We start from the raw sequence: 27688 nt of genomic DNA on the forward strand, positions 1-27688 counted from the left end.
GCCCTTCACTCTGCCCATCGGCCACACGTCCTCCACTCAGCTTGGGGTACTCGAGACACAAGGGAGGGGAGAACCTTTGTTCATGCTCATAAACTTTTAGAGGTACTGCTTCAAGCAGGAGAAACTGAAGCTGCACAGGGTCAAAGCCCAGACTCAGACCAGGGATTGCACTTCAGGTCCTCAGGACAGAACTGGAAACTGAAAGAGCTATCTCCCATAAAGGGCGAGGGTGGGGTATCCATCAGAGGACCCACAACAAGCAGCCCAGAGCAGGGCTCCCATGGAGGAGGCAGAATGGGACCAGACCGGGTGGGGAACCTGAACAGGTGGCCAGCGTAGGGGGCAGACCAGGAACGTGCTAGGGAGCCTGGGAGAGAACAGACAGTGAGGTCACAGGCAAAGGGGTCACTCTCGTCGGGTCCCCAGCCTGGACCGGAATGTACCACTCCTTCCCATCTCCCCGCCCTTGCAGAAAAGCCAAACCCGGTTGGGCAGGGCCTCCTTGGAGACCCCACCCCGCCCCGCCCCGGGCAGTACCGCCTTCCACGTGGCCGCCGCCAGGCGGGGCCGCACCTCCCCTTCTTCCCTCCCGCCCCACCCGGCCCGCGAGCGCGGTTAGGTTAGACCGTGTGGAAAGCAGCCGCGGGGCCGCCGCCCGCAGCACCAGACGCTCCGGCGCCCGGACAGAGGAACCTCAGCACTACCTCTCGCTGCGCCCCCACCCGGTAAGTCTGAGGCTTCGGACTAGTCTGGAACCATAGGGAAACTGAGTCTGGGGACGGTGAGCAAAACGGTTGAGATTGACGAGAGGGCTTCGAGCTGCCGCGTAGGCACCAGTGTAGCCAAGATTCCGGTCCGCGCTCTAAGCGCTAGACTACCGGCAGGGGAACGTCGCTCACTGCCTGCAGGGTGTTTGCCCAGGGTCTGACTGGTGGAGGAGTTCCCCCACCTTGCGGCTACCACATCCTGACCATGAATCAGCCACAGTTGAGAAAATAAACTTCAACTCGAGGTCCGCCTACAGAGTAGCACAATGTGGGCTTGCGGCCCCGCCTTGACGGCTAGCTTCTAAAGATGCCCCTGCAGACTCTTGCACCCTACTGGTCAACCTGAGGGAGTGGCACAGGTCTACTTCTTGTGGCAACATCTGTCAACCACCATCCTGGGCAAGGATGCTAGGTGATCTTAGAAGGAAAGCTGAGTGACCCCAACTATGCCTTGGTGGACTCCCCAGAGGACTATGGGGTGGAGCGGGGTCTGTAGGCCTATCTATCCAGGCCTCTAACCATGCAGGGTCCCATGTCACACAGCGGCAGGTTGGGCACACCAGGAGTCAATGGCAAAATGGCCCTTATCCTGCCTGAGCTCCAGGCCAGTGCACCCTCTCGACCGCCCGCACACCCATGCTGAAGCTACAGTTGGGAATTCCTTTCTCACTAGTCCTCCTGTGGTGTTTGCCTTCTCTGGGCCTCAGTTTCTTCTCCCATTCTTGAAGGGTGGGGACAGTGGCTCAGACATGAGCAAACATCTAGATCTCTTCAGGGTGTCACCCAGGGCAGGGAGCATTTGGGGAGCAGACACTTGTAGCAAAAATGGGCGTTTGTTCCAAGGCTGGGGACTGAAAGGTCTCCCTGTCCCCACCCACTGGCTCAGGGGCAGCTGTCCAAGTTGACCTAGACCTAGAAGGGTACTCCTACCAGGTAGGAGCTGAGCCTGCCAGTTCTACCCTCCCGCCCCTTCCCTAAACTCTCTAGCCCCAGGCCAGCCCTCCCAGGAAGGGCTGTCCTCCACCACCCTACCCAAGCCAGCTGCTAGCGAGGGTTCTGCTCCTGAACAGCAGCAATGAGTTAACCTTCAGGAGAGGCCCCTCACTTTGTGGGGGTGCTGATGGCTGTCGGAGCTAATTGCACACATCTCCCTGTGCTGGGACCTGAAAGCACCTACCTTAAATAGACTCGTTCACCTTCTACCAAAGTGCACTTGCTACAGAGGGAAAGTTTTCAGGCTCATGAGAGCTGTTGGGGGAGGCAGGGGAATTGTTAGATGCTGGGTGCAGGCAGGCTACTGCTGGCCCATTCTGGGCAAGAATGATGGCATTCCCTGGAGGAGGCACAACTCCTGGGCTCTGTGAGGGTGCTGATGTGTTGGTTCCCGGGGTCTGGGGTATACTACCTGACTCCCCTACTTCTGTCTTACACACATAAAGTGTTTAATAGGTGCACAGTTCCTCATCCAGCAGACATCCTCTGTTGGAAAGGGCTGCCTGCCTCTTTCTAGAGTGAGTCTGTCTCCACGGAGATGCCCCTGTGGCCTGAAGCGGACTGAGGCGCGTCCGGCATGTACAGAGAGGATGGATGGAGTCCCTGTCTCCGGAGGTGTTAGAATAGGAGCCCTATTATGTCGCCTCAACCTGGTAGCCTGACCTGAGTGAAGACAATCTTGTTGAGAAAGTTCAGACAGCCCGGGCCTTGAGCCAAAGTAGGATCTGTACGGAACTACCCACCTGCCCAGCACCCAGCACATGGTGCTTCCAGCTGTACAGGAACTGGGGAGAGGACCGTGCCAGCTGCGCCAGTGTCCCCTTGTGGCCCTCTCCTAATGTGTGATTACATAGGAACAGGCAGGGGCTGATTAGGGTCTCTCCTCCATTGGGGCCACCTCCACGATCCTTCAAGCATTGGCCCCGAGCCCTCCTTTCCTTCCCGTCTGTGAGCTGAGCGCAGACAAGCCAAGGGCTGTTGGGGCCCATCTGGCCCTTTGGCTCCCACTCCGTCGGGAGACTGTATGTGCGTCTGTCTATCCTGACAAGAGGCCCTTAGAATGACTGTGCTTTAGACATCAATTCCTTGTACCGACATCGCCCCCCCCAGGAGGTGGTACCCAGTGATATGCCACACAAAGCCTTCTTATCTCCCTAACCCTTATGGAGCTCTGAGAATGGCACCCTACTGTGTGGCCTTCAGCCTGGTAGCCTGACCACGCGCTCACCACAAGACAGCATCTCAGGACTGTCCACCACAGCTCAGACGATCAGACGGCCTTGCCCTGGTCAGGTAGCTCCTGCTGAGTCTCTAAATAGGGTGAAGCAAGCTCACCCTCTAGGCTCCCTCTCCCCCAGTGACTCTAATAGGGCCGGATGCCCTAGACTCCTGGGACCTGGTTCATGGGGCACTGATAGGTGGAGTGGGATGTGACTGAGGCGGGTGTCATAGTTAGGGTTTCTACAACAGTGATGAAACTTGACCAAAGCAACCTGAGGTTTATTTCTTCTTACAACTCAGTAGGAACTCGGTGCAGGAACCTAATGGCCGGAACTAAGGCAGAGGCCAGGAGGAGAGCTGCTTATTGGCTTGCTTTTCTTGGGCGTACTCATCCTGCTTTCTCATGGTACCCAGGACCACCTGCGTGGGGCAGCACCGCCCTCTGTGGTGCTACCACATCAGTCTCTCAAGAAAATGCCCTCTAGACTTGCCCGCAGGCAATCTGATGGAGTAATTTTTCTCAGCTGAGGAGCACCAGATAACTCAAGCTTGCGTTAAGATAACGAAAAACCAATCAGGACAGAGGTGTGCACTGAAGCCCAGGGCCCTTCACCCCTGATGGAGGACAGGATGGCCAAGGCTGCTTTCCCAGCTCACCCTCACTATGGCTTTCCTTTCTGTAGGAAGTAGACATGGGACAGAAGAGGGGATGGGAGAGTCCAGAGAGGAGGCCAGGTAGCCTCGGTCAGTCTCCTGCCTCTGGCTCACTCCTGTGGCATGTGGGCTTGAGGAGAGCTAGCTGGCCCTCTGCAGAGATCTTGGCAGAGTCCGAGTACCAGGGCAGACCCCGCCTATGCTGCCATAGCGTTCCACGTGTTTCCAGAACTGGACTTGGTCAGAGTATCCCAGGTCCACGTGGGTACTGTGTTTCCATGGGCCCAGCCTCACCAGCGTGTGGCCTGCGCTGACAGAGGTCAGGCTGATTGGCGCCTTGATGTGAGCCTCTTAGTGGATGGGAGGCCAGTGTAAAACTCACATGAAGAAATGAAGCCAACATCGAAGCCACGTGCTAGGCCAGCCAGGCCCAGTGGGTGAGGAAGGACACTTCCTGCTTAGCACACCTCATGGCGGTAGGCGTGGCTTCCCTGGGACCCTTCCACACTTTGCAAAGCAGACTGGCATATCTGCTGCTCCAGGCCCCTGCAACCCTGGGCCGTGGTTTCCATGTGCAAACTCTTCCCTTCCTCATCACCCCTGTGTCCTCGTTCCTGCTGCAGACACAGCTCTACTGCTGTCTGTGCTCATAGCAGGGAGGTAGACGTCTGTTCCCGTCTAGCCACGGCTGGGAGGAGGACGCTACCTGTCCCACACCTCTCTGCCCCACGTCATATACAGACATGAGTGGCCTAGTGCAAGACCTATCTCCACAGAAGGAGGGCTGTGGAGGTATCGACAGGAGTAGGGGCTGGGCCCTGGCATGTTGCAGAACCCCGCAGCTGGTTGCAGGGAGATGGGAGGTCACCTCTGAGAAGAGTGAAGGCTGAGCCGTGGAGGTGTGGTGCTTGCAGGCCTGATGGTTGTCATTCTGACAGTGCTAGATCAGCCAATCCATGCCGAGTGTCCAGGGCTCCCTGGTGACCATCCTGGCCACTGTACAAATAAGAAAACCCAAGTCCAGAGTAGGCTTTCTCTTGCAGAAACCCTGGTGTCCTCATTTCCCAGCCAGTATGGTGAGCGTGCACTGAGGATCTTGCTCGCCCGGTTGGGCCTGACTGGCTCCCCCAGGCCAGGTGGCTGAGGAATTCTGAGCAGGGCCCCAGAGACTGGAGCTCTGAGCTAAATAGATAGAGACTGTCAAGGCTGAGATGACCTTGTGCAGCGGTAGTTACAGTTAAAGCAGCATTTTTTCCTGACAACCAAGAAATCATGGTACTGGCAGTGACGTGCTTGTATGAAGACAGAAACAGGAAGTCCATTGGGTTGTCAAGGAACCAGCAGGTCAGAGGTGAAGGCCTCCTCACTTGGAGGCAGTCTTGTCTTCTCCGTGAGACCCGGCTATGCCTCTGGCTATGCTGGAGGATGCAAGTGCTGTCCCTCCCCCACTTTCAGTGTGTCTTTGTTCTCATTGCCCCTGGAAGGGAAGCTTGGAGCTAGACACTGGCGGAGGGTGGAGACTGGGATCTGGGATGTGGGTGGACAGGACAGCTTTCCCATCCTGGGCATGGACAGGGCTGAGCTCAGACCAGCACATAACACTTGCCACATGAATCCTGAAGAAAGTCTGTCTTGTCAAGGTTGGGAGAGGCCTTGCTGAAACCGTCTGAGGGGTCAGAGAGCACATGGGGCCTGTTGGAGAAGGACTTTCCAACGGTGTCTGATTTTGGAGAGAGAAAACCCAAGCAGATGGATTCTAGGGTGAGCCTGAGGTCCCCATGTCCACAAACCCTCGAATTGAGCCCTTCAGATGGAGCTGGGGTGTGTAGCACCATAACCCTCGGTCACAACCCTGCCTTCCTTCCTGTGGAGCTTAGCAAACCCAGAACCCCAGGTCTGCATACCTCCTACCCCACCAGGGACGAGGTCACAGGAGGAGCGCCCTCACCGATGGAGTCGGCATTCCCCCATGCCTCTCTGCAGCCTCCAGTACTTAGTGAATGTCCAAGGGGGCCAGGCTGTCCTTGTACTTCATGCAGCTGGGGTGACATTGCAAGTCTAGGACAACTGGAGTCCCCATATCATCCCAGAGTGGGTGGAAGTGAAAGCAGCTCCCCGTTGTGGGTGCCACCACCATTCCTGTCTCCAGCTTGCCTGAGTGAAACTCCTGTAGAGGAAGGGGACACCGAGAGCACCCCAACCTGCCCTCAGGGTCCCCCCACAGCTGCTCTGTGGACACCTTTCTCAGAGGGAGCAGGAACAGAGGGGACAGGAGCAGGAACAGGGTGTCCCCTGGCCCTCGCAGGTATTTCCTGTTTACTACTTCTGTTGCCGTTCAGGCAGGTGTCTCGGTGACAGTGTTAACTCCAGTGCTAAGAGCTCCTTCAGGCACACTCCCTCCCTGAGACTCCCACATACTAAGGTGGCCCAGTGGAATCTTCGCTCTCCTTGCACACCATAGGCAACCAATTGGGAACTGGAAGTCCGAGCTTCTGCACACTCATTCTGAGCCGCGCTGGCAAGTGGAAACGGACTAAGGTGCTGCTTGGCCAGCCTCTTGACTTGGCCTCATGCATATTTCCATGTATGTGGATATAGGGATGGCGGATGGATTGATTATTTTGCTTCCTGGGGACAGTGGATGGATTCTTTTGTTTCCTGAGGACAATGGATGGATTAATTCTTTTCTTCCTTGAGGCCTACTGTGCCTATAGGATGTCTTACCTGAGTTGAGCCCTCGGCCAGCTGAGATCCCTGAGGGGCTCACAGTCAGGAAGATGTGACCCCTGCTGGGAACCGAGACTGGTTGGGAGAGAAGGCAGTAGGGGTCCGGGTAGGACAGAGGCTCTCCTTGAGTCCCGGAAGCTGCCGGGAATGTGTGCACTTCTGTAAAACCAAGGGTTGTCAAGCAGTGGAAAATCTGGGCTTCTGGAAGGGCTAAAAATACAGTGTGGCAGCCCCTGCCACCCAGTTCCGGAATCCCGCTTCTGCCGTTTCTCCCTCCCACCCATGCAAGGCGAGCTCCCTCCTTTGTGTTTCCCCCAACCCCCAACTGGCTCTGGGCACAGAAACACCCCGGCCTTCATTCTGGTGTTGGTTGGCAAGGTGCCCCCTCAGCTGCCTCTCTGCCCTAGGCAGCAGCCCCTCCAGGGGTCCCCTACCTGGTCTGTGCCTGCCCTAGCCACTTACCTCTGAATTGGCCCATCAACTCCCTAATGCTGGCAGTCCCTGCAGGGGTTGGGTGCAGATGACAGCGCCTCCTGCCCCAGGGCTTAGGTGCAAAGCCTGGCCTGCTGCTGCTCAAGGGATACCTGAACTCTGGCATATCTGAAAGGCCCAGTGTAGCTAACTGTCTGCAGGGCCTTCTGGCTCCTGGAGCTATATTCCTTGTTTTCCTGGATGTAGCAATGAGGAAGTTGAGATGTGGAGTCATGTGACTCACTCAGATTCCCTGATGTATTGGAACACCACAGCCACCCTTTTGGAGACCAGGGGACCCGTGCAGGGCTTCCTGCTACTGTCTCTCCCTTGGTTTGTTTGCATGGCATGCTGGGTAAGTGGAGTTGGCCCTCCACACCCACTCAGCTCAAGTCTGATTACTAGGCAGGGGTGGAAGCCTCTGGAGTTCCATGAGTCAGAGTAGCTGCCCAGGCATGTGGGGTGGAGGTGCGGACAGCACCATGCCAGGCTGGCTTACAGCTTATGCAGGAGACAGCCAACTATTACTGAGAGCCACCCTCCCAAGCAGTGACCCTGAGGCTTACAGGCCCTGATCATTTCTAGGAGTCCTGTCAATGCTCAGATCTGGGCTGGTCACCATTGACCCTGAGGGAGACCCTGCCTTCATGAGTAGTCTTGAAGTGGAAGGCCTGTACTTGTGGGGAAGTAACCCTTAAGAACCATGTGTGTGGGCTGGAGAGATGGCTCAGAGGTTAAGAGCACTGACTGCTCTTCCAGAGGTCCTGAGTTCAATTCCCAGCAACCACATGGTGGCTCCACAACCATTGGTAATGAGATCTGGTGCCCTCTTCTGGCATACAAGCATACATGGAAGGAATGTTGTATACATAATAATAAAAAAAAGAACCATGTGTGTGGGCTGGAGAGATGGCTCAGTGGTTAAGAACACTGGCTGCTCTTCCAGAGGACCCAGGGTTCAATTCCCAGCACTCACAGCAGCTCATAACTGCTTATAACTCCAGTTCCAGGAGATCCAGAATCTTCACATGGACATACATACAGACAAAACACCAGTGCACTTAAGATAACTTTTAAAAAAAAAAAAAATCCAGGCCGTGGTGGTACACACCTTTAATTCCAGCACTCAGGAGCCAGAGGCAGGCGGATCTCTATGAGTTTGAAGCCAGCCTGATCTAAAAGAGCACAGGCTTCAAAGCTGCAGAGAAACCCTGTCTCAAAAGACAAACAAACAAACACGTGTAAACTGGGCCTGGCAAGGCGCACCTTTAATCCCAGAACTCTGTAAGTTCGATGTCAGCCACAGCCAGCCAGAGCTACTGAGTGATGCCCTGTTTTTATATTTATGGTTGTGAGCCCAGCCTTCCAGCCCGATGCCCTGTTTTTAAAAGAAAAAGAAAGAAAAGAAAAAGCAAAACAACAATAACAAAAACATGAAAATCCCCTGAGCCCTTGCATCTGGGGATTTTACGGGCAAAGGCCCTGCCCACTGCAGTCCCATCATTCTGAGTGAGCTGTGTAGGCAGATGGGACAGTTTCCATGTCCTGGTTCCATCTGCCAAAGCCTGGCTGCAGAGCCAGCCCTTCCACCCTAGGATGCTGACTGGAAAAAACACCTGAAAATGGTCCCGTGCTGGGCCATCCCTGACACCTTGGGCAAAACCAGGGTATCCAGCCCCTCCGAGTCTCTACCAGGTCTGACTCAGAGTTGAGCACTTGGCCCCAGAGCTGGGAGTGGGAGGGCCAGGAATGCTCAGATGCCATTCAGACAGCTTCGTGCCAGCTGTGGTGGCACACACCTCTAGTCCCAGCACTTCAGAGGCACGGGTAAGAGGTCAGGAGTGTGAGGGACAGTCTCAGCTACATACTAAGTTTGGGGCCAGCCAAGAGGACATGAAGTCCTGTCACAAAGCAAAACAAAACCAGCTGCAAGTATTCCAGCTGCTCACTCTGACCGGCGGCACTAGCTCTGTATGGGTCCCACTGTAACCGACCCACTTTGCAGATGAGAGCAGAGAGAGCATATGTGAATTTCCCTGACACACAGACAATAAACAGTGAGGTTCTGCCCCAGCCTTGTTTGGCACCTTTATTTTCCTGGATATTATTCCCCAGGTCTCCCATGGAAGGCAGAAGTTGGGTTCAGAGACTGCAGTAGTAAAGGGGTCACTCACAGCTGTGTTTGTTAGAAGTTTGACAGCAGGCAGGAGAGGGAGAGCTTTATAGTCTCTATGGGAGGGGGGTAGGATGCTTCATGGAGGCCATCTAAAAATGGGACATCCTATTGCTTAGACTTGCCTTTCTCTGATTGGTGCTAAGTTGTAAACATGCACACAGGTGATGACGGCTGTCAATCATTAATTGGATCTCATCTGTTGACCTTCCTGGCCAAAGCTGCTAGATTGTGGAGTATCCAGGTGCTGTCCACACTCGGCATCATCCTACAGAGAGGTAGGAAGCCTGGCAGAGGAAGAAAGTGCTCCTCACTCTGGCATCCTGGTTTCCAGCCAGACTGGCTCTCCCGGGTGGACACAGTCATCAGTAGGGCTTTGGGGCATAGCCACCTTACCCCACAAACAAATTCCCAGGAAAGCGAGCATGAATCCAGAGCCCACCCCACAGATGCAGGGAGGATCCCATCACGGAGTGAGTTCACAGTCCTTGGACAGGCTACACATGGAACAGGAGGACTGGAAAGTGCCAGAGGAGCAGTTGTAAGGCAAGCAGGTACCCTGACCTTTGTATCTGGGGGCCTCAAGCCTGGGGCACAGTGACTCTTGTGATCCTGATGTCCCAGAAAGATTGGGTGGGTTCAGCACGGAAGACTAGAGCTCCTAGCCAGAGAACTCTGGATGCCAGAGGCCAGGTCTGGGTGAGTTCATACTCCAACCACTCAGCCTGTGCCAAGGGGACACAGGACACAGGGCCTCTGGCCAATGGAGGCAGGGATGGGGGTGGGGAAGCCAGTTCTAGGCACCTCTTTGGGCAGCACAGAAACTAGGGAGTGTGCAGAGGCCCGTCAGGCAGCTCTGTTCTGTGGTAAAGCTCCCACACTTACTACCAAGACCTACTTCAAGGGCGTAACGCTGCCCAAGAGAGACCAGTCCAGACCGGCAGCTGGCAGCAGGGATGAGAAGCTGGAGGCAGGGCCCCGAATGGGTAGGCAGAGATGGTCGGAAAGTCCTGCGCATCTGGGTGAGTAGACAGCTGGAAGCGCCTAGGATTTGGTGAAAGCAGAGATGGAGGGTAGTGGGTTCCTCCCCCATCCAGGCTGGTCTTCCGGGACATTCCTCTGACCTACAGGCAGGAGGAACAACCCCAGCCCCAGTCGCAGGCAGAATCACAGGGGAGGAAACTGAGGCTCAAACAGGCCGAGTGACTGGACTGAAACCCCCATAGGTCTCCAGGCCTGTCTCTGCTGCTCACCAGGCTACTTGTAAGAGGGACCCACTGGCCACCAGCATCTGAACGGATGAAGGATGGGAAGCCAGGCAGGGGCTCTGTTAGTACTGCTGGTCAGGCATGCTCTCTGAAAGCAGCAGGGCCTCCGGTGAGGACAGCAGATGCCTGGAAGCCAGAGCCACACTAGCAGAGTGCCTGAGCTCTCCCTCGACTCAGGCGATGATCTTCAGGGCACCTCTTCAGCCTGAGCTCGCCCCTTCCCTGGAGGAGAAGCCTTATACGAAGAGCACCAGCCTGCTAGCATTCAGTGGGCTCCAGGAACACTTGCAGGGCCCAGTTGCTGTGAGTGTGGCCACAGTGTAGCCTCCCTGAGCGCTGCCCACAGCCCTTGTCCCATTCAGCAGGTAAAAAGCCTGTCCTGCGTACAGCAAAGAGTGCAGGACATGGCCCTTGGGATGGATACGGCTATGGGAGCTTGCCCCACCAAGCCCTTCCCCTCGGCATTTTCCTCCCACGGCTCCATGATGCCTTTCTCAGATGCTAAATTTAAGATCCCAGCCATACATGGTTGCTGGAGAGCCTGGGATGCCCCTGACCTTTGACGCTGTCCCCAGGGGCTGTGATGGACAGCCTTACAGCTAGCGGGGCCTAGGGGCTGGCCCTGGAGAACCGCTTGGATGGAGGAGACAAGAGTACAGTTTGTCTACAGTTAGGCTTTGAGGAAAGACATGATTTGGAGAATGTTTTAGGCCAGACTTGCCCCTGCCCCACTTGGGGGGCATTTCCATAGTCAGAGTAGGGCCTGTTGCTGATGAGCCAAGTGAAGCTCTGTATGCCGAGGACTCACTTTCTTTCTGGGTGAACCCACTCCATTAAGCCCTGGACATCTCATCACATTGTGTCCTCAGCCTGCTCCTATGACTTGCCCCTCCTCCCACCCCCACTGTCCCCACCTCCCAGGCTGTGGGCATTGGGGAAGCAGCTGGAGCCAGATAAGGAAGCCTCAGAGATGCATCGTCACCACAATGTCACAGCATTCCAGCTGGCATGGCTGCCTGCTGCCTACCCCAGGGTTTCCTAGTTGAACTGGGGCTTGTCAGGGCAACACAACTCATGCCCCCATACCCAGGCACAGAGGTCTAACGGAACTGTCTCTCACTGAGCCTTAGGGTCTTTGTGCATATGATAGGGCTTGCCTGTCTATCATGCAATCCAGGAACAAGAAGAGCCTTTATGAAACAAAGTGGCTGTCCCAAATTCCCATTATTGGACTACAAGCCAGAAACCTAAAAGAGAAACTGAGGCAGAAAACAGTGCCTCCACGTGTCACTTATGGCCAAGCTGGCCTCTAACCTCTTAATCTGTGGGTCCTGTATATCTCCTGGTCAGGCTGATGGCTCTGTCCTCCTCTGTCCCTGCAGGTCAGCAAGATGTCTGTGAAGGAAGGTGCACAGCGCAAGTGGGCAGCGCTGAAGGAGAAGCTGGGGCCGCAGGAGTCAGACCCCACGGAGGCCAACCTGGAGAGCGCGGAGCCTGAGCTGTGCATCCGGCTGCTGCAGATGCCCTCCGTGGTCAACTACTCAGGTCTGCGCAAACGCCTGGAGAGCAGCGATGGCAGCTGGATGGTGCAGTTCCTGGAGCAGAGCGGCCTGGACCTGCTGTTGGAGGCGCTGGCGCGGCTGTCGGGGCGCGGCGTGGCCCGCATTGCGGACGCCCTGCTGCAGCTCACCTGCATCAGCTGTGTGCGTGCCGTCATGAACTCGCAGCAGGGCATTGAGTACATCCTCAGCAACCAAGGCTATGTGCGCCAACTCTCCCAGGGTGAGCTGGAGGCCATTGTGTGAGGGCAGGGTGTGGGGGCTCATCAGGGAAAACCCAGCCCTGAGGTGAGGAAGGTGGAGACAGCTCACCCCAGTCAGGCCCCGAGTCCTTCCACTAGCTGTTCCTAGTTGTTTCCTCAGTTCTGTGACCAGCAGCCTTCTGGCTCTACCTACCCTCTGACCTCAGAACAGGTCCTCACGTACACTGCTTGGTTCCATGCCCTGTAATAGCACAGCACAGCCCTTCAGGCCTGGCCCTCACCCGCTAAGGACATTGCCCTCTGCCTTTCAGCCCCTTTCCTGGCCCCCACCCCTCTCTCTATACCTAGTTGGCCACCCCTGGCCATGCCTCCTGCTTCTGCCTTTGCAATCTCAAGACCAGCTCTACCTTCTGGCTTTTTGCAGTGCCTTGGCTGTGGCAAGTGGATAGGAGTCTCTGTGTGTCCCTCAGTGGAAGCAGCTAGGTCCCACTGGGGCGCTAAGACCTTCTGGGGAGCAGCAACTTGGATGGCGGTGTCGGTGTGAGCTAGGAAACCAGAGGCTGCCATATGTCTAGCCCGAGACCCACACCAGTTGTAGTTTGTCTCTCCAGCCTGGACCCGATTGTACACCCCCCACATCAAGCCCTTATTATTCTTAGCACAGCCAGATGAGAAGCACCCCAAAATTTCCCTAGCTCAGGATGGAGAAGGAGAGGGCTCACAGGGATGAGGAGCCATCCCTTGCTGTCAAGTTTGGAACACACTGAGCCTGGAGCCAGCTGCAGGGGCTGGGCTGGGCTAGGCTCTGTAGACTCCAAATACCTCCCTTGCCATTCCCCGAAAGGACCTGTGTGTGTCCCAAGAGGCAAAGTCAGGGTTCTGGGAAAGAGGGGATGGGAAAGATCCTGGGCCGTAAGTTTAGCTGGGGTTGGCATGCTAGGCACCAGCGCCAGTACCAGATCACAGGTGTGTTAAAGATGGATGGGGGCAGCAGGACAATGGGCCTGCTGAGACATTCCTGACCCTTCACAGCCCTGGATACATCCAATGTGATGGTCAAGAAGCAGGTGTTTGAGCTGCTGGCTGCTCTGTGCATCTATTCACCTGAGGGCCACGCCCTGACGCTAGATGCCCTGGACCATTACAAGGTGAGTAGTGGGGTCTGGGTCAACGACACAGGATCTCCTGCTGGAGCACGTCCTGACCCTGCCCAACCTACAGACGGTGTGCAGCCAGCAGTACCGCTTCAGCGTCATCATGAATGAGCTGTCAGACAGCGACAACGTGCCCTATGTGGTCACCCTACTCAGCGTGATCAACGCCATCATTCTGGGTCCTGAGGATCTCCGCACTCGTGCCCAGCTGCGGAGTGAGTTCATCGGTAAGTGCCCTCACGTGCCTTCACGTGCTGACCTCCAAAGTGCCTGCCTGCTGGGCCAGCCCAGCCTGTGCCCCTCCCCTTGGGAAAGTGGGACTGTTAGCAAATCCTGCCCCTGTCCCACATCCCCTAGCACCCCAAAGTAAGGCACTGTTCCAGGGTCTGAGTGCCTCCTACTGCTGTAGGTTCCTATGGCAGATAGGACGTCACTGCTGAGGGTTCTGTTTCGTAGCTGGCTGGGTGGTAGGGGCAGACGGGTGGCCTGCTTTCAACTCCGGCTCTGCCCCTTCAAGCAGTGGCCACTGAATAAGCAGTAGACTTTGCCCCCTCTGGAACTTTAAGACTCCCTGATGGTCTCAAAGGAGGGAGAGGGGAGATAATGGAGAGTCCTGATCATGTGACAAGGAGCTGGAGGCAGGGAGAAGCCAAAGGCAATTTCCAGACTTTCTAATCCCTTCCTTCTAACCCAGGGCTACAGCTGCTGGATATTCTGACCCGGCTACGGTGAGTCCCTGCTGTGGCTGCTTCTGCCAGCTGCCCCCTCCCCAGTCCTTCCTTGGGGTTTCAGCCATTTTGCCCAAGCAGTGTTTGCAGAGGGGTTGAGAGGTTTCTTCTAGGAGTGAACCTAGGACTCAGGCACTGCCCACAGGAGCCAGAATGCCTGGTTAACTCAGGATCCAGATGCACAGCAGGCCATAGTGGTGGTGCAGAACTCACTTCTATGGACAGTTGCTCGCCTTGCTCTGAAGTTCGGGTATAACACAGCCTGGAGTCTGTGTTGACCCTGGTGTCTCCAAAGGGAGCCTGTCCAGTTGAGAACCCTGATCCTGACTACACTCAAGACAGATCCCACTGGGGCTCTTTACCTCCAGGAAGTCAGCATGAGCAGCCATAGAGACTCTACTGTTGTGAAACTAGCCCAGTGCAAGGCTCTGGGACCTGTCCCCAAGTGGGCAGTGAGGAGGTCAGTTAGTGGCCAGGCTGAGTAGTGGCAGCACCCGGCCCCAGTATATACACTTGACAGCTGACTCAGGCCAGGCCCATCCCCTCTCATGTTTCATGGTGGCCTGCCTCAAGTATGATCTTGACTGTGTTTGTTTTTTTTTAACCTCTAACATGAGGGCCCAACCCCATCCTGTACCTGTCATGAGAATCTGCGCTACCCCATGCCTGGACATACCCAGGTGACCCCTGGGCAGCCTGGCAGGGTGAGAAACTCAGATCCATTCTTGCTGCAGTTGCTGGCTGCAGCTCACTGGGCCTGGCTAGGAACGCTGCCCAGTGTGCTCAGGCGGGCGGTGTAGAGGTGGCTGCATGCAGCCTGGACTGTAAGGAAGGGTCCGGTGGGACAGCGGCTCAACTGGTGGTCCTCATCCCCTAGAGACCTAGAGGATGCTGACCTGCTGATCCAGCTGGAAGCCTTCGAAGAGGCCAAAGCAGAGGATGAGGAGGAGCTGCAGCGTGTTTGCGACGGTATCAACATGAACAGCCACCAGGAAGTCTTCGCCTCCCTGTTCCACAAGGTGCAGTCCCACCATGGCCAGGCACAGAGCTAGGGTCATAGGCAGGGACTGTGTTGTCCTGGAGGTGGGGTCATAATGCAAGACAAGCTTCCAGAGGTCAAAGTTGTCCAAACTGACTGTGTCTTTCTGTGCCTCCGCTAGGTAGTGATTACTGGGGACTTCAGGTAACTTAATGCCAGGTGAGGGGTCAGGATTCTGAGTTTACATGCCCCCCCCAGTCTTAGTCACTGAATGCAGCAGCTTTCATCTGGGGGTGACAGTAATAGGTAGAAATCAGGGGTACCATTTAACATCTTACAGCATATAGGGTGATTCTCATACCACCAGTACCACAAAGAGCTCTGCATCTGTGCCACCCATCACCCGGGCTTCAGGTGAAGGAGCTTTAGGACAGGACGCCCCTGGCGCATGGGCTGGTGGGTAGCCACCTGCCCAAGGGAGGGGATAACCATCTATCTTTCTATTTTGGTTACTGCAGGTGAGCTGTTCCCCAGCGTCAGCCCAGCTGCTGTCGGTGCTGCAGGGTCTCATGCACCTGGAGCCTGCTGGCCGCTCAGGCCAGCTGCTCTGGGAGGCCCTGGAGAACCTGGTGAACCGGGCTGTACTCCTGGCCAGCGATGGTGAGAAACTGGAAGGGGCAAGGCATGCAGGGGGGCACAGCCTGTTGGGAAGACCCTGAGATCCTCGGCCATGTGGGAGGTGATGTCCCTTTGCCTTGTTCCCATCTCTGGCCCTCTCCCTTAACTCTGCACACTTCCTTCCTACAGCCCAGACTTGCACCCTGGAGGAGGTAGTTGAGCGACTGCTGTCCATCAAAGGGCGGCCCCGACCAAGCCCCCTGGACAAGGCCCACAAGAGTGTCCAGGCCAACCTAGGCCAGAATCGGGACAGTTCCTCCCTAAACACTACTACTCCCACAGCTAAAGTGGAAGGCCAGCAGCTGGCAGTGGCTTCTACCTGCCAGCATGTGGGCAGCAGCCAGAGCCCCAGTGATGACATAGCTCCACAGACAGCCCTCCAACAGGCAGCCTCACCTCTACCTACCCCACCACTCTCCAGCTCCACCCCTGTGCTCCCTCCACCCCCACCCCCCCTGCCAGGCCAAGGGACCATATCTCCCCCAGCACCCCCTCCACCCCCACCATTGCCACCCCCCTTGCCTGGCTCAAGGACCATATCTCCTCTACCCCCACCACCACCTCCTTTACCAGGCTCAGAGGCCATGTCCCCTCCAGCACCTCCACCACCTCCACCACCTCCACCTCTGTCTGACTCCTGGAGGACCCAGCCTCCACCCCCACCCCCACTCCCTGGCATGGGTGGTCCATCTCTTCCTCCTCCCCCTCCCCCACTACCTGGAACAGGCGGGATTCCTCCCCCACCTCCTCCCCTGCCTGGTTTCTCTGTCCCCTCCATGGTGGGTGGTGTGGAGGAGATCATTGTGGCTCAGGTGGCCCCCGGCCTGGACTCAGCCTGGGTCCCCAGTCACCGGAGGGTGAATCCACCCACACTGCGTATGAAGAAGCTGAACTGGCAGAAGCTGCCGTCCAATGTGGCACGAGGTAAGCCCTCGTTCCAAGCCAGCCTCTGGGGAGGGTAGGTACACACTGGTCATTCCTCCTGTGAGTGTCCACATTCACTTAGTCAAGACAGCCAGGCCCCTGTCGGAGTCCAGTTCTTACGTGTCTTGCATGGGAAGAAGCCACCACCTCAGAGCCCTGTGGGTCACGGGTGTGTGCTGCCGAAGGCCCTGCCCTCCTCTGAAGGCTATCTGTAGTGCCCTAGGTGTCAGGTGCTGATGCTCAGAGAAGGCCAGCTGGAGAGCCCAGGTCGCCTGCCAGCGTGGGTGTGTGTGCCCATATGCGTGCACACAGCCTGAAACAGCTTGGAGGTTTCCTTTATCAGAAATGCCACCCAGGCTGGGCTCCAGGCTCCTGCTCAGTCCCCAGAGACCTCAGCACACCTGCCTTTGGACCCGCCGGCCCACATTAAGGCGAAGTTTCAGCAGGGTACCTTGTCCATCCCTCCCCTGTAGAACGCAACTCCATGTGGGCAACACTGAGCAGTCCTTGCACAGAGGTGGTGGAACCTGACTTCTCCAGCATTGAGCAGCTCTTCTCCTTCCCCACGGCTAAGCCCAAGGAGCCCTCTGCTGCCCCCATCAGGAAGGAACCCAAAGAGGTAAGGTGGACTCTGACCATCTCCTGCGGGGATAGAATGATCTGCTATGCCCACCCTCCAAATACCAGCTAAAAGGTGGGTTTTCTAGGTCACTTTTCTGGACTCCAAAAAGAGCCTGAACCTCAACATCTTCCTGAAGCAATTTAAATGGTGAGTGAGGGACATCATGTTACTGTCAAATTCAGCCCCTGGCAAGCGGCCAGCTCTGCCCTGAGCTTCCCAGGTCTGCCCAGCAGCGCCCTCTGCAGACTGGCCATGTCTGTGCATGCTTCATCCCCAGGGCAGGAGATAGTGTATGATAGCTGGCACAGACTGTCTCATCGAAAATTTTAGAGGCCAGGGTGGAAGTGAGGCCCAGAAAATCCCTGAGGTAGACTCCTAGGCCATAAGCAAGCTGTGACCAAGTCAAGGGAAGACTAGGTAGACCCTGCCTGCCAGTTTCTAAACCCTTACCCTTCCAAGATTCCCATCAGGCACCCCCACCTCTGAGCATGGCAGGGGACAAGGGGAAGAGGGAAAGTCATCATGCTTCTTGACCCCTGCCCTCACCCTCCCCAGCTCCAATGAAGAAGTCACTGCAATGATCCGGGCTGGAGACACAACCAAGTTTGATGTAGAGGTTCTCAAACAGCTCCTAAAGCTCCTTCCAGAAAAGCATGAGGTGAGCAGGGGCCCAAACCAACCAAAGAAGCAGGGATAGTGAGGTCCTGACCCGCCTCGCCCCTGTGGAGAACCACCTCACCCCCTTGGAGAGCCACTGGAAGGCTGGGAGCCAACACGGACCTTGATGAGGAGGTGCAAGGAGGCAGGTGTCAGGCAGTCAGACATGGTTCCTACATGTGGCATCCTTGCAGATTGAGAACCTGCGGGCGTTCACGGAGGAGCGAGCCAAACTGGCCAGTGCTGACCAGTTCTACATTCTCCTCTTGGACATTCCCTGGTGAGCAGCCCTGGGCTCCTGCTTAGCCTGTGGGGAGGGAAAGATGGGGAGAGTAGGGTAGGGGCCAAGCTTAGGAGCGGAGGACGGGGTCAGGAAGGCAGTTGTACACAGTCCCTAGGGCTCCGAGAATGAGTCATCTCTAAGTGTCACCACGTTCCTCGTCCTCTCTGAGAAAGCAGAGGTGACCTCTTAAGTCCTGAGGCCAGAGTCTTCCTGAGAAGCTCCGGGCCCCCTAAGCTACCTCCTTGTCCAGGCCCTATTTCTGTCCTGGGCACAGGCCTAGAAATGTGCACGTTCCCCAGCCAGGCCATGGGGACCCCTCCCCCAGACCACCCACCAAGGGCAGAACATGTTCCCAGTGGCAAGGCCCTGACCCCCTGCTCTGCCACACCAGCTACCAGCTGCGGGTGGAGTGCATGATGCTGTGTGAGGGTACGGCCATCGTACTGGACATGGTGCGGCCCAAGGCCCAGCTGGTGCTCACCGCCTGCGAGAGTGAGTGGGGCCCAAAAGCCTATGGGGCTGGGAGGGACAGGCCTGCCACGCGTCAACCCCTGCTGTAGCCATGGCATGGCTGGCCATCGAGAGCTGTGAAGTTGCTGGCTTTTTCCACCAAAGCCCATGGTCACCTCTACCGTTTCCACATGACACACACACACTTTTGTACACTCAGTACAGTAACTTCCACAGTAAGTTACTGCACACATGAGTGAGGATATGTAGTCCATACCCACAGGTATAGCATGCGTGCAGATATATTCATATGCAGTCACTCACAGCACACAGAAACACAAAGGCATATATGCATTCCTCTTCCGTGAATAAAGAATGACAGAGACCCGCTTAACCACCAGATCAGGGACATAGATGGGCTCCAATGGCCCAGGGACAGCTCACTCCTCTCCGGCACACAGCATGGTGCATGGCTGCTCCCATCTCAGCCACTGAGCCAGGAGTGTCCTCCCTGCAGTCTAAGGGACAGGGACCTGAGAATGAGGGTGGCCACGGATCGGAAGGGGCTCCTCTAGCATTCCAGAGTCCTCACCCACAGGACCTGTAATGGCCGTACACCTGCTGGAGTTGAGGGCTCAGCAAACGTGGCCATGGCAGGAAGTGTTTCGAGAGTCCCTATACCTATTGGTATAGGAGCGCATAGTCCCAGGTAGCCCCTGCCTTGTGTCCTTTCTGGTGCTGTGATAGGCCCGGGGTCAGGAAGCCAAGCAAACAGCCACACTCTGGGATACATGGAGACTTTGGGCTTTATTTCAACCCTGTTCTTCTATCACAGGCCTGCTCACCAGCCAACGGCTGCCTGTCTTCTGCCAGCTGATCCTCAAGATTGGGAATTTCCTCAACTATGTAAGTCAAAATTGTCCTGTGACGCACCTCCCACCACACCCTGGGAGTCAAGGGACTCACCCCACACCCTGAGAGTCAGTCAGGGGACTCATTCTACATCTGGGATTCAGGGGGCTCCCACACACCCTGGGAGTCGGGGCGCTCACCACACACCCTCTGGGAGTCAGGGGTTCACCCCACCCCCTGGGAGTCGGTGGGCTCATCCCATACTCCAGGAGTCAAGGGACTCACCCCACACCCTGAGAGTCAGTCAGGGGACTCATTCTACACCTGGGAATCAGGGGGCTCCCACACACCCTGGGTGTTGGGGCACTCACCACACACCCTGGGTGTCGGGGCGCTCACCACACACCCTGGGTGTCAGTCAGGGGATTCATTCTACACCCTGGGAGTCAGTCAGGGGATTCATTCTACACCCTGGGAGTCGGGGGGCTCACCCACACCCTGAGAGCAGGGGGGCTCACCCCACACCCTGGGGTGCGGGGGGCTCATCCCACACCCTGAGAGTCGGGGGCTCACCACACCCCAGGGGTTGAGGGACTCATCCCATACCCTGGGAGTCGGAGGGGAGTTGGGACTCACCCCACACCCTGGGAGTTGGGGGCTCACCCCACACCCTGGGAATCGGGGGCTCACCACAGACCCTGGGAGTCGGGGGGCTCACCCCACACCCTGGGAGTTGGGGGGCTCACCCCGTACCCTAGGAGTTGGGGGCTCACCCCACACCCTGAGAGTCAGTCAGGGGATTCATTCTACACCCTGGGAGTCGGGGAGCTCACCACACACCCTGGGGAGCAGGGGGCTCACCCCACACCCTGAGAGTCGGGGGCTCACCACACCCCGGGGGTTGAGGGACTCATCCCATACCCTGGGAGTCGCAGGGGAGTTGGGACTCACCCCCTGTCCCTCACAGGGCAGCCACACAGGAGATGCAGACGGTTTCAAAATTAGCACGTTGCTGAAGCTCACAGAGACCAAGTCCCAGCAGAGTCGCGTGACGCTGCTGCACCATGTGCTGGAGGTGACCTCCGGGAACCTGCGGATGGGGTGTCCCCTACTCTTGCCAGACCTTACTCTGGCCTTAGGCCTGTTAATTATTCTAGAGACTGAGCCTCAACACTGCCCATCCCCAGCAGGCCTTACCTACCCCCCCCCCATAAACATCGGGACAGGCCCTCTACTGTCACCCACCTCTGAAAAGCAAAACTGTTACAAGACCACAGGCCCATGGCAGGATTTTAGAGGCCCCAAAGGGTCAAAGAGTTGGTGGAGGTTCTACCCATGCTTGTACAGGGTAATATCCACAGGCTCAGTGGGGTCACCAGGATCTTACTGGGCACCTTGTGTTACAGGAAGTAGAGAAAAGCCACCCAGACCTTCTACAGCTGCCGCGGGACTTGGAGCCGCCCTCTCAAGCTGCAGGGTGGGTGCTCCTGCTAGCCTAATGCCTTAGCAGCTTGGGCCCCAACCTCTGATCCCAGCTGCCTTGCCATAGAGCCTGGCCACAACGGTGCCTCAGGACCCCCTACCCCAGAGACTTTCACTCTGGGACAGGACTGTGTCCGCTCTATCTGTGACCTAGATCAGAAAGTGAAGTCTGGAAGGGATGGGGTGACAGTCTGGCACAGCGTCTCTACAAAGTGAGCCTTCCTAACAGCCTAAGCTAGGTCCCGCCACCTCATGATTCAGTGAGGAAACCGAGGCTCAGGGAAGTGGTGTTGTCATCCTGGAGTCTTACCACCCAGCAGAGAGGCTAACTGGACACACCAGCTCCATAGTCTATGCTCCCATCATGCTCCACTGCCCTGGGAGCTTTTGGTCCAGCAGCTGCTGGGCCTTAGAGCTAGTCAAACAAGAGTGACAGTGGGCCTAGCAGCTGGGCAGAGGTTGCCAGGTGTGCTCAGTATGAAACAGAGCCCACTCTACAGTGAGGAGTCAGTATCCTGTCAGTCTGACTGATCTGAGTGTCACTAGAATAGGCACCTAACCTAGCATCCAGGGTCATCAGGATTGGCTGGCTTCTGGGACCTGCAGTGTGAGAATTGTGGTGGACCCAGGGTTGGCAGGGGGTGCATGAAGAGGGCTGATACAGTCCCAGAGACTGTGCAGACAAGGGCCCACTGTGACAGGTGTCAGCTGATGCCTGATTTACCTTGCCCATCTTGCCCCTCCGTGCCTTTCAGAATCAACCTGGAGATCATCCGCTCAGAGGCCAGCACCAACCTGAAGAAGCTTCTGGAAACAGAGCGGAAGGTGTCGGCCTCAATCCCTGAGGTGAAAAAACAGTATGCTGAGCGCCTCCAGGTAAGGCTGGCCAATGGGTGTCCTATGGTTGGCAGAAGAGGCTTCTTCTCAGTACAGTCGAGGGAGTAGATGGGTGAGCAGCTCCACTGTGAGCACAGGCCAAGGGGACAAGAGAGCCTGAGTCAGCAGGGCCGCTTCTCTGCTTCCTGTCCTAGTCTTTCCTGTAGGGTATGGACTCCGTGGCCCTAGCCTAAAGCTCCCAGGAACATCCAGCATGCCCCAAGCCCTACTCTACATGGAGACATCTGCTCAAGGGTCCTGGGCGTAAGGTCTCACCAGCATGCTCCCCTGGCTCACCATGGAGTGACTGTGGCTTATGTCCCCAGGCCAGCATCGAGGCCTCTCAGGCATTAGACAAGGTATTTGAGGCCATTGAGCAGAAGAAGCTGGAGCTGGCCGACTACCTATGTGAAGACGCCCAGCAGCTGTCTCTAGAGGACACGTTCAACACCATGAAGACTTTCCGAGACCTCTTCACCCGTGCCCTGAAGGTGTGGTGGGCCCAGGGGAGTTAGGTGATGCCTGAGACCAGAGTGGGGTTCCCAGCCCCTCTGTTCCCAGCTGTGATAGGTGCAGCCGTGAGCCCCCACTGTACTTGTCCCTCAGTATTCCCGCTGTGGGTTACTGGGATGGATGACGAGGCTTCTGTCTGTCTGAGCAGGAGAACAAGGACCGGAAGGAACAGATGGCGAAGGCAGAGAGGAGGAAACAGCAGTTGGCAGAGGAGGAGGCACGGAGGCCGAGGGGCGAGGATGGGAAGCCTGGTGGGTCTCGGGGACAGGTGGGAACAGTTACAAGGCTTGGGATCCAGGTGGAGCTGCTGTCCTTCCTCTCCCAAGCCTTGCCGTGCTTCTCTGGCTCTCTTGGGGATCCCTGGGGTGGCCTGGGGTCCCTGGGCTGCCCTCTGAGGTCTGTGGCTCTGCAGTCAGGAAGGGGCCTGGAAAACAAGAAGAGGTGTGTGTCATCGATGCCCTGCTGGCCGACATCAGGAAGGGCTTCCAGCTACGGAAGACAGCCCGGGGCCGAGGGGATGCTGAAGCGGGCAGCAGAGTGGCTCCAACAGACCCTCCAAAGGCCCCAGAGCCTGGTGAGACCCGAGCCTGTGACCTTCCCATGCCCCCTCCCACCTATGCTTACCTCTAGGAAGCCTTCTGGGACCTGAGGCTCTTTGGGAACCCTACACACACGTCCCTGGAGACACTAAAGTGGGGAGCATGGTGGAGGTCCCGTTGGCACAGCTCTGAAAAGGCCCCCTGAAAGGGCTGTGCCTTTGGGTGGCCAGGAGGTGTGGGAGTTATGGTCGGCTGATAGACAACCCGAGTTCTGGGCACCTGAGATGTTAAGACAGGAAGGGCTCCACTATTGGAGCTCTGATGAAAACGGTTGGATTTTGTGGCCCATTGGGTATCCTCCCAGTCTCCCGTGTGTGGCCAGACTGAAGATACTGCCCTGCCTTGACCCATAAGAAGCCATGCTGGAGGGTCCCTGAGACTGAAGTTTGGAGTAGTTTAGGAGGGCTCAGAGTCAGGAACACTTCCAGGAGTGGGACCAAAATGCCCCACTTCATGTCACTGACACATCCCTCCATCCACAGCAGCTGCCAGCAACCCTATACAAGGCACAGACCACCCTATCTCAGAGCCAAGCTTGGATACAACAGCAGCCGGCGAGCCACAGGGCTGGGACCTTGTGGACGCTTTAGCCCCCAGCCCCCAGCCCTCCAAGGAGGAAGGTGGCCCCCCAGCCCTGGAGAGGCGCTCTTCCTGGTATGTGGATGCCAGTGACTTCCTGGTCCCTGAAGATACCCCAAATGCCCAGCCCTCTGAGGGCGTCTGGCCAGTGACTCTGGGAGATGCTCAGGCCTTGAGGCCCCTCGAGTTCTCTAGCAATAAACCTCCTGGAATCGAGAGCTCACAGCAGGATGCTATGGATGCTGAAGCCTTGAGGGGTGTCCACCAAGCCAAGGCTGACAGCATGAGAGAGGGAGCAGAGGATACAGCTGAGCGCGGCCACAGCACCCACCTCCCCTGCACAGGCCCTGGAGAGGATGAGGACGAGGACGACACAGCCCCAGAGTCTGCGCTTGACACATCCTTGGACAGGTCCTTTTCTGAGGATGCAGTGACAGATTCCTCAGGGTCTGGCACCCTCCCCAGGGTTCGAGGCCGGGTCTCAAAGGGGACAAGCAAGCGAAGGAAGAAACGTCCCTCAAGAAACCAAGAAGGTGAGTGGGAAGCGTCCTGCGGTGAGCAAGGCTGGGGGCGCCTGGGTCTGGGCATGTGGTTAGAGCTGATTGTCCCACTACAGGGCCTGGGACCTCTCCCTGCCATCCAGCTGGTCCCTCCCCTATCCCTGCGGGTACTACAGGCTCAACCAGCGTCCAGGAGACAGGGTGATTCAATGGGACACAGCACCTCACACAGAGGGCCGCTTTGGGGGCCACCACTTGCGTCACCCTTGCCTGCAAATTCCTGCCTTCACACCCCTTCTGCAGGGAGTGGAGCAGGGTGGTGGACCTTGGCTCTTGCTGCAGGGTGGTCTGGCATTAAGATCCTGGGTGCAGCTGCCATTGTCACTGTGACCCAGAGAATCTGGGCTTCGGACTGGCGGTTTATCTCTGCCCCTGACCAAGAGTGTTACCATGGCTAGCTTGGCCCCCACAGATCCCACCACCCTGAGCTCAGAGCTGCCCACTTGTGATGAGCTGATGAGTGTGTTTCTTTTATTTGGAAGCAGAGTTTGTCCCTGATTCTGATGATAATAAAACAAAAAGGCTGTGTGTGATCCAGTGAGGTACGTATGCAGCCGGCTTATGTTGACTAATGGTGGCAGTGGGTGCTGGGGCCTCAGCCTGCTGCCTGACCCTCCTGGGCACTAACCTAGCTTCTCTACAGCCCTCTGGGTATTATCAGCAAACCCCAACCTTGGCTCTTGGTAATGGGGCCCTTGCTGTTTCTGCCTTGTTGGAGAAGGCCCAGCTGCCAAGCCTTGCCTGCCCCAGGGTCTTCTCTCCCCCAGCTGGACACAACCTCAGAGCTGGACTCCAAATGGGCTTCCAAGGAAGGGTAGATAAAGCCAAGCTTCCTGTAGGAAGTGGGATCTCAGGCCTTTGTGGGTACAGCATGGGATCTTCGGAGATGACTGTTTCTTGGTCCTGCAGGACAGACTGAGGTTGTTCCTATCTGTGCCTCGGCCCTACCCAGGGTCATGGTAACTCTGCAGCTTTACTAACCCCAACTCCCCAGAAGACACGGTCCCTCTGCATGGAGCCAACCCTCCCAAGACTATCCCAGCTCTTCCATGGTACAGGTTAAGGCCAAACGCATGCCCAAAGAGAATGGAAGGAAATGGATGTCTCAAGTGCAGCTGCTGCCAGAGGCAAAGGTGCCTGGGCCTCCCTTTCCTGTACACAAGAGCAGAAAGGGATCAGTTTAGATGCCAGGTCTTCCTTGTATGTGCCATAGGGGTCTTCTGGACCCCACTCAAGGCAGCCAGGGTCAGTGACATGACCCTAGAGGTTAGAGATGCTGTTGGACCAGCTTGGGCCCTGCTCCATGGCCAGGCTTCGTGGATGGAGGAAGGCCCAGCTTAGGACAAAAGATCCTGGCCCGTCATGAGCCGTGAGTCCAGGCTGAACAAGTGCCAAGCACCTCTGGCTATGCTCAGGGACCCTGGGTCTGCCTGGCACTTAGAACCCCCTGGCCACTGGGCATAAGTCTCAGGATCGAGGTACAAGGATGAGGGCTGTTGTTTCATAGCAGGCAAGACCCACAGGGAGGTCAGAACTCCATTCCTCTTGGGGCCCAGCATCATGGTGTCTTCCCTCACTTTTTCAGTGGTGTTAATCCTGCACATGGTCTGCCCCACTGTATAACGCACTTTGATGGAGACCAGCTCCTGTGTCCCTGGACCAGCAGCCTCTCCATGCTGTGTACCACTGTTCTAACTAACCCGGACTTGCTACTTCCCTGCCTTGGTTGTTGGTTCATTTCCGCACTCCCTGTGGATGTCCTGATAACACCCTGGGAGAAGTTTTGGCCACTAGCTGCTGCTCCACTCATTTTCTCTCGTCTTGAACAGATTCTCAAACCCAAGCCTCCAGGGGAGCCTGGACCCCCTCCTACCACTGGTGGAAAAGCAAGCTTTTTAGGAAGCACATAGAGTGTTGGGATCAGGGTTCCTACGGGGGCAGGCTGGTGGCAATTAAGTGTGTGACTGCCAGTCCAGGACCCTCCTTGGTCAGCACCTAGCCAGAGAGAAAGCAAGAAGGACCAAGTCCAGCTCAAAGGGCCCAGTGCAGGTTGGTGAGAATAGAAAGTGGGTGTGGGGTCTGAGAGGTGAGAAATAGACCCCATGAACCCCACTGTAGGTGGAATCGAGCTAAGGCACCAAGCCTGGCTGGGACAGCCTCTGCGGGGGCAGCCTGCTCGTATCACCTTGGCTCCATCCACTCAGATGAACTCTGCTGCCCCGGAGAAGAACCTGGGGTCAGAGTGGACCTGGATACACATCATAACCTTGGCATTGAGACCCATAGAGGGCAGCTGTAGCTTTCTGAGGAAGGTTGCTCCTGACTTTGTCATTTCCTTCCCCACAGGCCTCAGGTCCAGGCCCAAAGCTAAGTGAGTGTCCTGAACGGCTCAGTACAGCAGCAGATGCTGGATTGCTGCCTGGAGAGGCTCTTCGTGGCCAGGCTGGGACTGGGCCCCCGAGAAACTGAAACTCCGTGCCTTACCCAGCCGGGATCCTTGGAAACCTTGGCCGTTGATGCTAGGACCTGACCTGGCATCACCCTGGACCACCTGCACGCTCATAGGCTCACAATCCGCTTTGCAAACCCTTACCCACCCCTACCGCATGCACCGCAGGGGTGGGAGAGAGATACAAATGCCTGCAGTGGGCTGCAGCATCCCCAGCCTGCCTCCGTGGCGCAGTTGATTTTTAGCTGAGTGCTGTTTTCTGCATCTTTCTTCTGCTGTGGCTGAATTGGGGATGGCAAGGGCTCCAGGGAGGCTTGCTGGCAGTGCTGTGGGAAGATCCTGGCTGGTAGGCCCCAAGAAACAACAAGAGCTGAATAATGAGAGGGGACCACAACAGCTGCCATTTCCCTCAGTGTCGGCCCAGCGAGGAGCAGGCTGCCCCTGCTCGGCTCCCCTGTCCCCACTCCAGGTGTGCACTGTTGAGTTTGGGGCCCAGTGGGGATTTTAACCAATAAAAAGCAACCTTGTCTGTCATGACCATTGTGTTTACACCATGGGACGAGTGGCAACATTGTGGAGAGGGCCTTCGCCTTGTAGCTCAGGTGGGACTACATGGAGGCAAGTGAATGGCTAGGTGCAACATGCAGGGTTGCTTGACGGGTAGAAAGATGGACGGGTGAGCCAGTGCAGGCGTGGTGACACACGAGTGGTCAAGACCGTCCGTCTCCTCTCTTTCTAGACGTGGAAAAGGAGCAGGTGAGGAAGCACCAACCTGGAGTTTGTATCCAAGGGCAGGGCCTGGGCCCCATGCATGCTGCCACCCAGCCTGAATGATCTGGGTCTCCAGACGCAGCCCTCACCCCTCATGCCGCCCAGCAGACAGCAGGGTGAGACATGCGCTGACAGTCGTCTTCAGCAGTGTGTCCTCTACCACTGGAAGAGGAGGAGCCAGAAAGGGGTGGTGGGCTCGATGGGTGCAGCACATAGCTAGCTTCCAAACCCCGAAGTGGGTAACGGGCAGCAGATGCTGGATGTACTGCCTGGAGAGGCTCTTCGGGGCCAGGCTGGGACTGAGCCCCAGAGAAACAAACTCCGTGCCTGGACCAGGTGATGTTTGGGACAACCGTGAGCAAGTGCAGGCCATGTTCCTCAGAGACCCTTGGTAAAGTAAAGAAGGGAGTTGCCCTGTCCCCCAGGCCCCTGCCATTGGGGATCCCAGCCCGAGAGGGACGTAGGGTCCTGGGGCATGGAGGCAATGTTGGGACTC

At 56.8% G+C, this 27688-nt stretch overlaps 1 protein-coding gene across 5 annotated transcripts; it reads left to right on the forward strand.

Moving 5' to 3' along the window:
* Window positions 1-601: 601 nt before the first annotated feature.
* On the forward strand, window positions 602-26949 carry Inf2 (inverted formin, FH2 and WH2 domain containing). 5 transcript variants are annotated; one of them, XM_026781468.1, is made up of 23 exons: window positions 602-725; window positions 9171-9284; window positions 11657-12056; window positions 13069-13184; window positions 13258-13417; window positions 13885-13918; window positions 14796-14937; window positions 15416-15557; window positions 15705-16499; window positions 16973-17118; window positions 17207-17268; window positions 17677-17779; window positions 17973-18058; window positions 18453-18553; window positions 19347-19417; window positions 20331-20438; window positions 20770-20840; window positions 21601-21721; window positions 22048-22212; window positions 22383-22485; window positions 22647-22808; window positions 23316-23945; window positions 24029-24440. In XM_026781468.1, exons 3-23 carry the CDS (start codon window positions 11666-11668, stop codon window positions 24115-24117), a joined length of 3798 nt encoding a protein of 1265 aa, XP_026637269.1. In that variant the 5' UTR covers window positions 602-725; window positions 9171-9284; window positions 11657-11665; the 3' UTR covers window positions 24118-24440. The 5 variants fall into 5 exon arrangements, with proteins under 5 accessions (XP_026637269.1, XP_026637272.1, XP_026637274.1 ...); XM_026781473.1 differs by lacking the exon at window positions 602-725 and adding an exon at window positions 6071-6219; XM_026781463.1 differs by lacking the exons at window positions 602-725; window positions 9171-9284; window positions 24029-24440 and adding exons at window positions 9916-10028; window positions 24458-24514; window positions 26319-26394.
* Window positions 26950-27688: the final 739 nt, after the last annotated feature.

Source organism: Microtus ochrogaster, chromosome 1, assembly GCF_000317375.1.
Source record: "Microtus ochrogaster isolate Prairie Vole_2 chromosome 1, MicOch1.0, whole genome shotgun sequence".
NCBI lineage: Eukaryota > Metazoa > Chordata > Mammalia > Rodentia > Cricetidae > Microtus > Microtus ochrogaster.